The sequence below is a fragment of the Leucoraja erinacea genome, chromosome 1, assembly GCF_028641065.1.
Source record: "Leucoraja erinacea ecotype New England chromosome 1, Leri_hhj_1, whole genome shotgun sequence".
Classification (NCBI taxonomy): Eukaryota; Metazoa; Chordata; class Chondrichthyes; order Rajiformes; family Rajidae; genus Leucoraja; species Leucoraja erinaceus.
In genome coordinates this window covers 47,494,255-47,508,362 of record NC_073377.1, presented here as the reverse complement: position 1 = coordinate 47,508,362, position 14,108 = coordinate 47,494,255, and the positions used below count along the sequence as shown (strand labels likewise).

Genomic DNA, 14,108 nt, shown 5'->3' with positions numbered 1-14,108 from the left:
CATCTATGGAGAGAAGGAATTGGTGATGTTTCAGGTCGAGACTTCTTCAGAAGTGAGAGGGGTGATTGTTTGAGTACGTGGAGTACGTGACAAAGGCTAGAGGTGAAAAGGGGGCAAAAGCATGTCAGATAAGGAGAGATCACGAGTGAAAGGTAAAGTTTGGTAGGAGATGTATGCGTGGAAAGGGATGGGGAAGAGAAAACAGGGGTGATCCAGGGCTGGGAAGGAGGGGAAGGAGGGGGGGGGAGTGGGGGGGTGGGGGGGGGGGGGGGGGGGGGGGGGGGGGGGGGGGGGGGGGGGGGGGGGGGTGGGGGGTGTTGGGAGGTGAGTGGGAAAATTGAAATGGAAAATGTAATGTTCATATTATTGGGATGTAAGCTAACCAAGCAAAGCATGGGGTACTGTTACAGAACACAAAGTACTGAAGTAACTCAGCGGATCACTCCAGTACTTTGCTCTATACAATATATTCCAGCATCTGCAGTGTCTTACTTACTGTTATGTTTCAGTGTGCAATACATTGGTGAGGTTGCAATTAGAGTTTTGTATTCAGTTTTGATCACCCTGCTACAGGAAAGCTGCAATTAAACTGGAAAGAGGTCAGAAAAGATCCATGAGGATGTTGCCAGGCTTTGAGGGACTACGTTAAAGGGAAAGGTTCTACAGGCTAGGACTTTATTCCTTGGAGTATAGGAGACTGAGGGGAGATCTTAGAGAGGAGTAAAAATCATGAGAGTAACTGATGATGCACAGTTCTTTTCCCAGGGCTAAAGAATCAACAATTTTACTTCAGAGTCACGTGAGTGACTACGTGAGGAAGGGCCGTCCGTCTGCGTGCGCGTCATTACGTCTGTAAGCAACGCGCGCAACGGACTGGAGAGGCACTGCGTCCTCCCAGCCGTTGGAATAGGCGGCAGGTAAGAAAAGTTGAACCACTTACCCTGCGCTTTCTGTTCGGGCTAAGGAATTATTTGTGTTTCAGAGCCCAAAAAATGTCGAAGAGACGGTCCGCGGGGAAACCGGCTGCCGAAGACCGCAGCATTCCCGGTAGCGGACGACGGTCATTTTCGCCGACATTGCCGCAGGCATCAGAACCGGCAGCAGCAGACTTGGTGCAGGAGGAAAGCACCGTGGTGGTCCCGGCGGGACGTAAAGCCACCCATAAGTCTGCCAGACCCGTAGACTCGGATGAGTCCGGGGAAGAGGGATACCCTCCCTCATCGGGAAGCGTCCGAGGACGACTCTCCCACATGGAGCAGCTTGTGGAGAAGCTGCTCCACAATGATAAACTCCGGAGAAAGGAGCAATATCGGCACGAGTCCCTTCTACAGACCGTGCCAGCAGCCTCATACTCTGGGCAGCAATACGTCTTCCCCATGGAAGGGGAAGTACATGCGGGGATTACCCGGATTCAGAGTTTGGAAGCACAAGGGGGGAACACTCCCAGGGGAGATTGGAGGAAGTACCTCTAGAATCACATGGAAGAAACCCTGAACAGGTACCCCCCACCATCTAACTGTGCTTCCCTCAAGGTTCAAGCAGTGAACCGTATTAATTGGGGGCAAATAGGTCCCATCATCAGGAACCAGGAACTGAAGTTCCAAAAAGTATTAAACCTGCTGGGGTCTGGAATTACTTCATTTGCAGGAGGTGTGCAAGGAGGCCTCCTCACTGACCAGGAACAGGATACCATGGCACTGCTATGTAACGCCCGCTTCGAAATAAACTACATTCGGAAAGAGGCAATAAAACCAGCAATAAATTCGAAGTTTGCAGCTCTTTGCAAAGCTAGCGGCATCCAACCCGTAAAGCTACCTGTTTGGGGAAGACCTGTCAAGACAAGTACGGGACCTGGATGACGAGGCAAAAACTGTGCGCCTCATAACAAGGGGTCAGGCCACACCCAGGGGTCCATCCACGAGATTCCACCGCTACAGCTCTCGGCGTTTTACACCTAGAGAGCCAGGCACCGGAGGAAGATTCACACCTGAGTCAAGGTCTTTTTAGGGGCAGGCCCCAGCAGGCCGATAGCGAGGATGAGCAGAGAGCAACCGCCAGCTCTGCTCCCCAAACCTCGCGGACGAAAACCAGCGCCATGCCGCCAGTAACAACAGAAGTAAGTCAAACCAGTTCCTCAGGGAACATACCAGACGAACCTCACTTACAGGTGGGGGAAGGTTAAAATACTTCTTAAAAGAATGGTGTTGGGTTACTAAGGATCCATTCATACTGCACAGTATAGAAGGATTCAAAATTGAGTTTAATTTGAATTGATCACCACCACCAACACATTCTAATATTCGCACATATGTCTTTTCCCAAAAAGAGACAATGAATATACAAAAATAAATTGAAACGTTATCTGACAATAATGTTATTGAGAGGTCATACACAGAACCTCACCAATTTATTTCCAAAAGAGAAAAAAGATGGAGGGATCCGTATTATTTTGGATCTTACGGAACTCAATACATATGTGCAATATAAACACTTTAAAATGGACAATTTAGGAACAGCAATTCAGTTGGTTTCCAAAAATGGCTGTATGGCATGCATTGACCTCAAAGATGCATACTATTCGGTGTCTATTGACAAAGAGTATAGGAGATATTTGAAGTTTACCTGGATGGGTCAATAATGGCAATACAAGGCTCTGCCAAATGGGTTGACATCAGCCCCTAGACTGTTAACCAAATTACTGAAACCAATTCTGGGGCTGTTATATCTCAAAATCACATAGTCATGGCATATTTGGATGACATTTTCATCTTTGGAGTCACCAAAGAATTGGCAGAAGCAACAGTCAAGGCAACCAAAACCCTGTTTGAAAAACTTGGGTTCCTAATCCATCCAGTTAAATCAAAATTAACTCCTACCAAATAAATTGATTGCCTAGGATTTACTACCAATACAGTAACCATGTTGGTGACTTTGCCTAAAGGCAAACACCAAGACTTGAGGAAAGCCTGTAATGAACTGATAGAAAAACACAAACCAACTATCAGACAAACAGCAAGTGTAATTGGCAAATTGGTAGCTGCTTTTCCTGCAGTACGCTACGAACCTTTGCATTACCAGCATTTACAGTGGGCAAAGGAACGAGCATTGAAATTGCATGCAGGTCAGTTTGGCAAATCTATGCGGTTACCAGCTGAAGCCATTATTGAACTACAATGGTGGATGGCAAACATAAGACTCTGCTCAAGAAAAATCTTACTTGAGAGCCCATCAGTGTTTCTCCAAACCGACGCAAGCGGTTTTGGATGGGGAGCCACAAACACAGTCAGGAGCTGTGGAGGCAGATGGAATGAGCAAGAGTCTACTATACTCCAACTATATGGAATCAATTACCAAGAAATGTTGGGGGCACAATATGGGCTCAAGTCTCTCTGTAACAACATGCAACATGTGCTTGTTCAAATTCAGATTGATAACACTACTGCGGTAGCATATATCAATCACATGGGTGGTGTAAAATCTGTATCCTGTGACAGATTATCTAACCTCATTTGGCACTTGGTGCATCGAGAGGGATATTTGGGTCACAGCAGTATATCTACCAGGAAGATATAACACAGTGGCAGATGCAAGGTCACGAATGTTTAATTATAATATAGAATGGATGTTGAATCGTACGGTATTCAATGAAATAACTATACGATTTGGCACTCCAGATTTGGATCTGTTTGCATCTAGATCAAACCATCAATTACCCAGATATGTGTCCTGGGAGCCGGACCCAGGAGCAGAGTCAGTGGATGCTTTTCTCTAAACTGGGGAGGAATGTATATTTATGCTTTCCCACCATTCTGCCTCATAAACCGATGCTTGACTAAAATCAAGCAAGACAAAGCCACAGGCATTTTTAGTAGTACCAGATTGGCCTACACAAGCCTGGTTCCCGAAAATATTGGGGATCATAGTCCAGCCATTAATGGTTGTACCTAAGAGGAGAGATCTCCTAGTAAACCCAGTTTCAGGGAGCAACCATCCACTTTCTGACCGGATTAATTTGTTGGTTTGCAGATTCTGAGGAGGCCATTTCAAGACATTGGATTATCCGAACGAACTGTGGATGTCATCACTAAGGCATGGAGGGACAGTACCAAAAAACAGTACGCCACTCATATTAAGAAGTGGGAAGCTTTCTGCCATGCAAATGATATAACATACAACACAGTTCGGATAACGGATGTCTTGGATTTCCTATCAGCCCTGTACTATGACTATAAATTACGTTATAGCGCAATCAACAGTGCCAGATGTGCACTATCCTCCTATCTGGCACTGGAGGCAGGGCACAGGCCGATAGGAACGCACCCCTTTGTAATACAATTCATGAAGGGAATTTACAATTTGATACCCCCAAGGCCTAGGTACACGGACACATGGGCTGTGAGCGTGGTACTGACCTTACTTCGTCAGTGGGGACAGCCAATGGCCTTACCTTTGTCAAAACTAACATTGAAAGTGGTTATGCTGATGGCGCTAATAACTGCCCAAAGAGTCCAGATACTACAAAAACTACGACTGGACTACATGACCAGCAATACGAATAACATAACATTCGTTGTTAAGGACCTGATCAAACAGAGCAGGCCAGGAATGCCAGGGATGAAGATCCAGTTCCTGGACCAACGATTGTGTGTGGTAACACATTTACACCACTACCTGAGAGTCACGGAGAACCTCAGAGGCTCAGAACAATGGGTCCTCATCAGCCACAAGAAACCACACCGAAAGGTGTCAACACAAACTATCTCCAGATGGTTAAAGGAGGTAATGGTGGTAGCGGGAATAAATACTCATATCTTTAAATCTCACTCCACCAGGGCTGCATCTACGTCGGCAGCAAGAACGATGGACGTGCCCCTTGATGACATCCTAGCGGCTGCAGGATGGGTGAACGAAAGAACGTTCCAGCGGTTTTATAACAAACCCATTATCGGACCAGGGGTATTTGCTCGTGCCATCTTAAGTTCTGTTACCTAGTTTTCCCACAGGTTCGGAGGGGAAGCTAATAAAACATTTATTTTTCTTTATTTTAAAGCATCAGTGTCTTTACTAACTACGTTATGTCTGAATGCTTTAATAATACTCTCATCCAAGGTCAATCCATTCAGTGTGTGACGCCTGGATTCATAACCGGCGTGAAATCACAGAGCTTTGAAATCTTCACGTAGTCACTCACGTGACTCCAAAGTAAAATAGTAAGATTAAACGAGAACTTACCAGTTTGAAGTTTGATCTTGATTTTATGAGGAGTTACGATGAGCGATTACGTGCCCCCCACTCCCACCCTCATATTATCAAGGTCATATGGAAGTTCTAGTTTTTCACAATCTTACTATTCTCAGGTCTTCTTTTTTATCTGTGATTTAACACCACTGCTTTGAAGATTGACGCGCATGCAGACGGACGGCCCTTCTTCACGTAATCGCTCATCATAATCCTCATAAAATCAAGATCAAACTTCAAGCTGGTAAGTTCTCGTTTAATCTTACTATTATAGAGCATGGGTTTATGTGAGAAGGGAAAGACTTAATAGGAACCTGAGGGGCAACATCTTCACACAAAGGGCAGTACATATAAGGACAAACTGACAGAGGAAGTGGTTGAGGCAGCTCCATTAACATTTAAATTTTATTTGAACAGGTACATGGATAGAAAATGTTTACAAGGATATGGATCAAACTAAGTGAAATTGGACTAGCCTGTATGAGTATCTTGGCCAGCATAGACAAATTGGGCCAAAGGTTCTGTTTCCATGCTGTACGATGCTTTATCTTTATGGTCCTAAATATTCAAAGAACCAGTCTAGCAATTTCAGTTTTTACAGATGATTACATATTCTCACCTGATGCTGGGATTAATTACACGAACTTTAATTGCAAGATCAGTTACGCATTCTTCATCTTCACCGCAGTCATTGGAGAAAGGAATCTACATCAACGTTTTAAATGAAATACAAAAAAAAATTACATATGTACATGGACAATGTATTCTTTAATAAATTCAATGTGAGGTGCTTCCTTGAACTTACAAAAAACTCCCTAGATTTTGCTGTGTTGACATCAAGAGTGGGCCCGGTTTCAAGCCTTTGTGGATTAATGTCTAAACGTAGGCCAATCGGGCTTACAATATCTCCAGGATCCTTGTTTGGAGAGAGTTGACAGTTATAATTAGAAAACACGGTCTAGCTGGATGCAAAATATACTGTACACTACTAGTCAAGTCAAGTTTATTCGTCACATACACATACGAGATGTGCAGTGAAATGAAAAGTGGCAATGCTTGCGGGACTTTGTGCAAAAAGACAAACAAACAAACATCAAAGTGCAGAAGTGCATGACTAATAAACATGAAATAATTATTCGTAAATTTATTGTGCAGAATAATGACATTAGCTATCAGAGGTGTTGTCTCATAGTGTCAAACACCCAGGTTCAATCTTGACCTTGGGTGTTGAGTATGTAAAGTTCACACGTTTTTTTCTGTTAGCATAAAGGTTTCCTCCTGATACTCCAGTTTCCTTCCATTTCTCAAAACTGCAGAAGTCAGTTATTGCAGGATTTGTAGCAAATGTCGGATTTATCTACGCGGCAGTGATGTTTGGCATAGATTCGGTGGGCTGAAGGACTTGTTTCCGTGCTGTATATCCTTATGACTCGATCTATGACCTTTAAGGATGTTTTATAATGCTCAGTGCTTCGGTACCTGCAGCCATGTTTAATCCTTATATATTCTACCAAAGCAATTATAGCTATCAAAAGTAAGTCCGATAGCATGCCATTTCTAACAAATAACTTGGTAGTTTACTTACTTGGACATAAAAGATGAGTTCATTGCATTTTTGTGAGTTATCGACTGTAATGACCTTCTTTATTTCTCGATCATTATTTGCTTGAAATAGTCCTCGTGAACTAACACGAGATGATTTGAGACCAGCATCCAGTGTGAGTTTGTATCCAATATCTGGTGATTTTGAAAGGGATCCCTTTAATAAGGCATTTCTATTTAAAAGTTTACAAGTATTTTATTACGATACGATATGATAGAACTTTATTTATCCCAGGAGGGAAATTGATCTACCAACAGTCATAAAAACACAAAATCCATGAAGCATGTATTTACCGTAATCATGCAATCATTTAATAAATAACAACAGCAAGACTAGTAAGTTATTAGACATTTTGAACACAGTTACATATCTAATATATTTTTAAACCTTCTTGAAATGGAAAAAAAGGTCTAATAATGATTAATTAAGAATAATTGGATGGAATGGAAGGAATGGAAACTAAATACAAATCCTGGTTTTCCTAGCTCTGCTTTTTGCTGGTTTGGCTAAAAATACAAGCTCCTTGTTGATGGAGAAAGTCACTGAACAGCAAGAACGTGTAATTAAAACAGGGAGGAAACAAAATTGCACTACAGGTCAGACTGCAATTGTAGAGACTGATTAGGGTTACTATTTTCAGCTGATGATCTTTATTCGAAAGTGCAAAAAGTTAGGACTGTCGATAGACACACAATGATTGCAATATTGTTAGCAGTACAGTGGGTCGAGGATACCAGGCCTTTAAGGACAGTTATTTGTTCAGATTCAAGTTTAGCAATAAAGAGTTTACAGCACAGCCATTCAGACAGTAGACCAGACATTTTGATTGAAATACAACAAACACTATTCAGAATTCAAATGATGGGGCTTACAGTCATATTTTTATGGGTACCAGCACACATTGGCATTAGAGGAAACAAAATGGCAGATAAGGTAGCAAAAGAGGTAACAAAAAGAAGTAATATTGATTTAAGTATTAACATAGGTAAAACTGAAATTAAAGACATTATTAAGCAAAGACTGAAGGAAAGATGGCAAAAGCAATGTCAGGAAGAGCGGAAAGGACGGTGGTTCTACAGAGTCCAGAGGAAAGTGGGAGAAATGAGATGTGCAGGAAAAAACAGAAAAGAGGAGACAGTAATTTCAAGAATTAGATTTGGACACACTGGTCTGAACAGTACACTTTTTATAATAGGCAAGCATAATACAGGCAGATGTGAATACTGTGGGCAAGAAGAGACAATAGAGCATGTCATTATACATTGTGAGAGGTATGAGGAAGAAAGAAGACAAATGAGTGAATGATTCAGAAAAGAAAAAGTACAATTTGATTTAATAGATATTTTACAAAAGAATTCATATAAGTGCTATCAAATCCTATTGCTTTTTCTCAGGGTAACCAATTTGTTCGGAAAGATATAGGTTATTAGTATATAAGTTATAATGTTATTTGATCCACACTCCATACCAGTTGGTGGCGGTAATGCACTAAAAAGTTGTTTGCCAAACACCCAAAAAAAAAAAAAAACGACATAGAAGAAGTAGACCCAAAATGCTGGAGTAACTCAGCGGGACAGGCAGCATTTCTGGAGAGAAGGAACGGGTGACAATTCGGGTCAAGAACCTTTAGTCTGAAGTAGGGTCTCGAACTGGAACATCACACATTCCATTTCTCCAGAGATGCAGCCTGTCCCGCTGAGATTCCCCAGCATTTTGAATCTATCTTCGGTTTAAACCAGCATCCGCAGTTCCTTCCTACACAAGTTTGGACTGTATCAGGTTTCAATCAAATGCAGTCAGGGACAGAAAGTTGAGTTACAGAAAGTGTGTCAGTAGATGGTGGTGGGGTGGGAAGGGAATGATTGAAAGATGGCTACATTGGGAGTGATTAGATGACAGAAGGGTGATTGTGTATGACAAAAATGATGGGAACTTAGGGAGTATAAAATAGGATGTGTAAAAAAAATGGTGCTTGATGAAGGCTGAAGAACCTGTTTCTGTGCTGCATTGTTCAATAATCCTGTGCATTTGACTTTTGATGTTTCATGTGAAATCATGCTGGAGGTGGTGAAAGGTGCGCAGAGACATAGTTATGGGAGAAAAAGGAGAGGTTGAATGTGATGGATAGCCATAACAATGACTAGTGGGGTGCTGCAAGGCTCAGTGTTGGTACCCCAATTATTTACAATATATATTAACGATTTAGACAAGGGAATTAAATGTAACATCTCCAAGTTTGTGGATGACACAGAGCTGGGTGGCAGTGTGAGCTGTGAGGTGGCTATGAGGCTGCAGGGTGACTTGGATAGGTTGGGTGAGTGGGCAGATGTATGGCAGATGGCAGTATAATGTGGATAAATGTGAGGTTATCCACTTTGGCGGCAAGAACAAGAAGGCAGATTATTAACTGAATGGTGTCGGATTAGGAAAAGGGGAGGTACAACGAGACCTGGGTGTCCTTGTACATCAGTCACTGAAAGTAAGCACACAAATATGCTGGAGAAACTCAGCGAGTTTCTCCAGCATTTTTGTGTACCTTCGATTTTCCAGCATCTGCAGTTCCTTCTTGAACACTGAAAGTAAGCATGCAGGTACAGCAGGCAGTGAATAAAAGTTATTGGTATGTTGGCCTTCGTAACGAGAGGATTTGAGTATCGGAGCAAGGAGGTCCTACTGCAGTTGTACAGTGCCCTGGTGAGGCCGCACCTGGAGTATTGTATGCAATTTTGATCCCCTAATTTGAGGAAGGACATTATTGCTATTGAGGGAGTGCAGCGTAGGTTTACCAGGTTAATTCCCGGGATGGCGGGACTGACATATGATGAAAGGATGGGTCGACTGGGCTTATATTCATTGGAATTTAGAAGGATGAGAGGGATTCTTATAGAAACATATAAAATTCTTAAGGGATTGGACAGGTTAGTTGCAGGAAAAATGTTCCTGATGTTGGGGGAGTCCAGAACCAGGGGTCACAATTTAAGAATAAGGGGTAGGCCATTTAGGACTGAGATGAGAAAAACTTTTTCACTCAGAGTTGTGAATCTGTGGAATTCTCTGACACAGAAGGCAGTGGAGGCCAATTCACTGGATATTTTCAAGAGAGAGTTAGATATAGCTCTTAGGGTTAACGGAAGCGGGATATGGGGAGAAAGCAGGAATGGGGTACTGATTTAGGATGATCAGCGAATGGTTTATCAAACATCTTCCATTGAAAGATTATATTCTCTATAAACTGTACTATATTTTATAATTTCATATTTAATTCCTCATGATATTCATTGAAATGTTCACATTATATAGAAAATATCATTACCATCAATCTAATTTTAGCAAAATTGTTAGGCAGAAACATAATATCCTTGAAGGCCAACCATGTGCGTTTAGTAAAACATCTTCCCATTGAGGTGATTATATTCTCTATAAACTGTACTATATACTTTATAATTTCATATTTAGTCGCCTGAATGATATTCATTGGGAACGGCGACTGTCATATAGAAAACATCACACCATCACACAATTTTGCACACACACAGGCACACACACACACACACCTTGACATATCACGAGGCACACACACACACACACACACCCACTTACACACACACACAGCACACACTGGCGACACACACACACACCGGCACACACACACACACACACACACACAACGGCGACACAGACACACACACACACACACACACACACACACTGCAAAGGCGGGGGCCAGGGAAAGCAGGGGGAGCCCTGTCTGAAATCCACACGGTGCAAAGCCAAGGTGATACAGACACACACCGCGATGAACAGGAAGGTTGGCGTTGTAATTAAGACGGCTAGCACAGTGTACGGTAAGTCCTTTAAAAGAGGGGGAGGGGCAGAGGGGAGAAGGGGGGAGAAGGTGGAGACAGTTCTAAGAAGCCAGAGAACTTTTAATAAGCCAGAAATACACAGCTGTGAAGTTTGGCGGACATTTAACATTACCGGTCAGTTATCCTTGGTTCTGAAAATTCCTGCTTACTCCTGCTTACGTTTTATTCCCCAATAAGCCAATGAAAATGACCGGTCAGCAAAGGCGATTAACTAAAACTACCTATGACTATCTCGACTACCTACAACTACATGGCGACCCCACTACAACTGCACCTACAACTACATGATTATCGATAATCATGTTGAAAAATTTGCAGCGACCATACTGAGGCCGCAACTAGTTCCCAGAATGCGGGAACCCCTCAAGACCATGAAGGAGACTCGCCACGAACATGTGGCGATCATGTGGTGAGTGCAGAGTCTCCTGCACTCGCCTAAAAAATCGCCTAAGTGGGTCAGGCTCTTGAAGTATGTGTGGCTTAGGATATGTAAGACTTGCTCGCAATGTCAATTTTGTCGAACCGGAGACATTTTCAACTCTAAACCTAATTACTATTTTGGGGTTTGTTTTCGTGGCTGCGACCCAACTACTATCTATATTACTAAAAGTCTCATCTTGACCACTTCCTGTTGCACTCTATATTGATTTTAGAAAAAACGCTGCCACATACAGCTGTGATTTTTGGCCATCTTACACAGAGTCCCGCTCCACTGCGAAGGACAAGAGGATTTTTCCCATCGATGAAAAATAAAAGAGTTATTAGTGTTTAAAAAATGTTGAGATTCTCCCTCCTGAAGTCCATGCCCCATCCGGAGGGGCTATAAAACCTGGAAGTGTGGAGGTGCCTCAGTTCTCTGCAAGATGGGGGAGCGAGAGGTTACAATTCTCAGTCTGAGCTGTGAATAACTCTGAACACATGTCTACTAAACTGTGAGTGGTTTTACTGAACTGTCAGTGCCCTTAATGTGGTTTGAAAATGTAGTTTGAAAATACAAAAGTGTTTTATGGTTTGAAAATACAAAAGTGTTTTTTGGTTTGAGAATGCAAACATTGCCTTGCCTAATTGAAAAGTTGGTTTGAGAATGCCAAAGTTGCCTTGCCTAATTGAAAAGTTGGTTTGAGAATGCTAAAGTTGCCTTGCCTAATTGAAAAGTTGGTTTGAGAATGCTAAAGTTGCCTTGCCTAATTGAAAAGTTGGTTTGAGAATGCTAAAGTTGCCTTGCCTAATTGAAAAGTTGGTTTGAGGATGCTAAAGTGGATTGAGTTGAGGAATTGTAAAGGCAAAAAGACACTAATTGGTGTTATCTACAGACCCCCAAATAATAGCCTGGATGTAGGGTGTAAGTTGCAGCAGGAGTTAAAACTGGCATGTAACAAAGGTAATGCCATTGTGGTGATGGGAGATTTCAATATGCTGGTAGACTGGGAAAATCAGGTTGGTTCAGGACCCTAAGAAACAGAGTTTGTGGAATACCTCCAAGATGGATTCTTAGAGCAGGATTTAATGGAGCCGACCAGAGAAAAGGCAATTCTGGATTTAGTGTTGTCCAATGAACCAGATATGATAAGAGAACTCGAGGTAAAAGAATCGCTTGGAGGTAGTGATCATAATATGATTAGTTTTAATCCGCAATTTGAGAAGGAGAACGTTAAATCGGAAGTGTCAGTGATGCAGTTGAACAAAGGGGACTGTGAAGGCATGAGAGGGGAGCTGGCCAATATAGACTGGAAAGGGATCCTAGCAGGAATGATGGTGGAACAGCAATGGCAGGAATTTCTGGGATTAATCCGGAAGACGCAGGATCATTTCATTCCAAAAGGGAAGAAAGATTCTAAGGGGAGTAGGAGGCAACTGTGGCTGACAAGAGAAGTTAGGGATAGAATAAAACTAAAAGAAAAGATGTATAACACAGCAAAGAGTAGCCGGAAGCCAGAGGATTGGGAAACTTTCATTGGACAACAGAAGGAAACAAAACGGGCAATACGGGCTGAAAAGATGAAGTACGAGGGGAAGCTGGCCAGGAATATAAAGAAGGATAGTAAAAGCTTCTTTAGATATGTTAAGGGACAAAGAGTAGCAAAGTCAAATGTAGGTCCCTTGAAGGCAGACACGAGTGAAATTATTATGGGCAACAAGGAAATGGCAGAAGAGTTGAATAGGTACTTCGGATCTGTCTTCACTAAGGAAGACACAAACAATCTCCCAGATGTACTGGAGGACAGAGGATCTAAGGGGGTAGAGGAACTGAAATAAATTTTCATTAGGCGAGAAATAGTATTGGGTAGGCTAATGGGACTGAAGGATGATAAATCCCCTGGGCCTGATGGTCTGCTTCCCAGGGTCTTCGGGGAGGTGGCTCTAGAAATAGTGGATGCATTGGTGATCATTTTCCAATGTTCAATAGATTCAGGATCAGTTCCTGTGAATTGGAGGATAGCTAATGTTATCCAACTTTTCAAGAAAGGAGCGAGAGAGAAAATGGGGAATTACAGACTAGTTAGCCTGACTTCGGTGGTGGGAAAAATGCTGGAGTCAAGTATTAAAGAGGTAATAATGGGGCATTTGGATAGCAGTAAAAGGATTAGTCTAAGTCAACAAGAATTTATGAAAGGGAAATCATGCTCGACTAATCTTCTGGAATTTTTTGAGAATGTGACAAGTAAAATGGATGAACGGGTGCCAGTGGATGTAATGTATCTAGACTTTCAGAAAGCTTTTGATAAGGTCCCGCATGGGACACTGGTGACTAAAATTAGAGCACATTGTATTGGGGGTAGGGTGTTAACATGGGTAGAAAATTGGTTGGTAGACCGAAAGCAAAGAGTAGGAGTGAACGGGTCCTTTTCAGAATGGCAGGCAGTGGCGAGTGGAGTGCCGCAAGGCTCGGTGTTGGGGCCGTAACTGTTTAACATATATATTAATGATTTGGAAGAGGGAATTAGGAGCAACACTAGCAAATTTGCGGACAGCACAAAGCTGGGTGGCAGTATGAACTGTGAAGAGGATGTTAGGAGATTGCAGGGTGACCTGGACAGGTTGAGTGAGTGGGCAGATGCGTGGCAGATGCAGTATAATATAGATACATGTGAAGTTATCCACTTTGTCTGCAAAAACAAGGGGGCAGATTATTATCTCAATGGGGTTAGGTTAGGTAAGGGGGAGGTGTAGCGAGACCTGGGCATGCTTGTTCACCGGTCACTGAAAGTTGGCTTACAGGTACAGCAGGCAGTAAAGAAAGCTAATGGAATGTTGGCCTTCATAACAAGAGGATTTCAGTATAGGAGTAAAGAGGTTCTTCTGCAGTCGTATAGGGCTCTGGTGAGACTACATCTGGCGTATTTTGTACAGTTTTGGTCTCCTAATTTGAGGAAGGACATCCTTGTGATTGAGGCAGTGCA

The 14,108-nt window shown here is 42.6% G+C and overlaps 1 protein-coding gene across 1 annotated transcript in view; it reads right to left on the bottom strand.

The window, feature by feature from the left end:
* itga2.2 (integrin, alpha 2 (CD49B, alpha 2 subunit of VLA-2 receptor), tandem duplicate 2) overlaps window positions 1–14,108 on the bottom strand; it is a 146,894-nt gene that overhangs the window by 29,527 nt on the left and 103,259 nt on the right. Inside the window, exons 17-19 of the mRNA XM_055633986.1 lie at window positions 6,824–6,975; window positions 6,044–6,154; window positions 5,858–5,943 (exon numbers count right to left, since the gene is read on the bottom strand). Of these exons, the coding sequence (XP_055489961.1) occupies window positions 5,858–5,943; window positions 6,044–6,154; window positions 6,824–6,975 (349 nt within the window). The remainder of the gene's footprint in view (window positions 1–5,857; window positions 5,944–6,043; window positions 6,155–6,823; window positions 6,976–14,108) is intronic.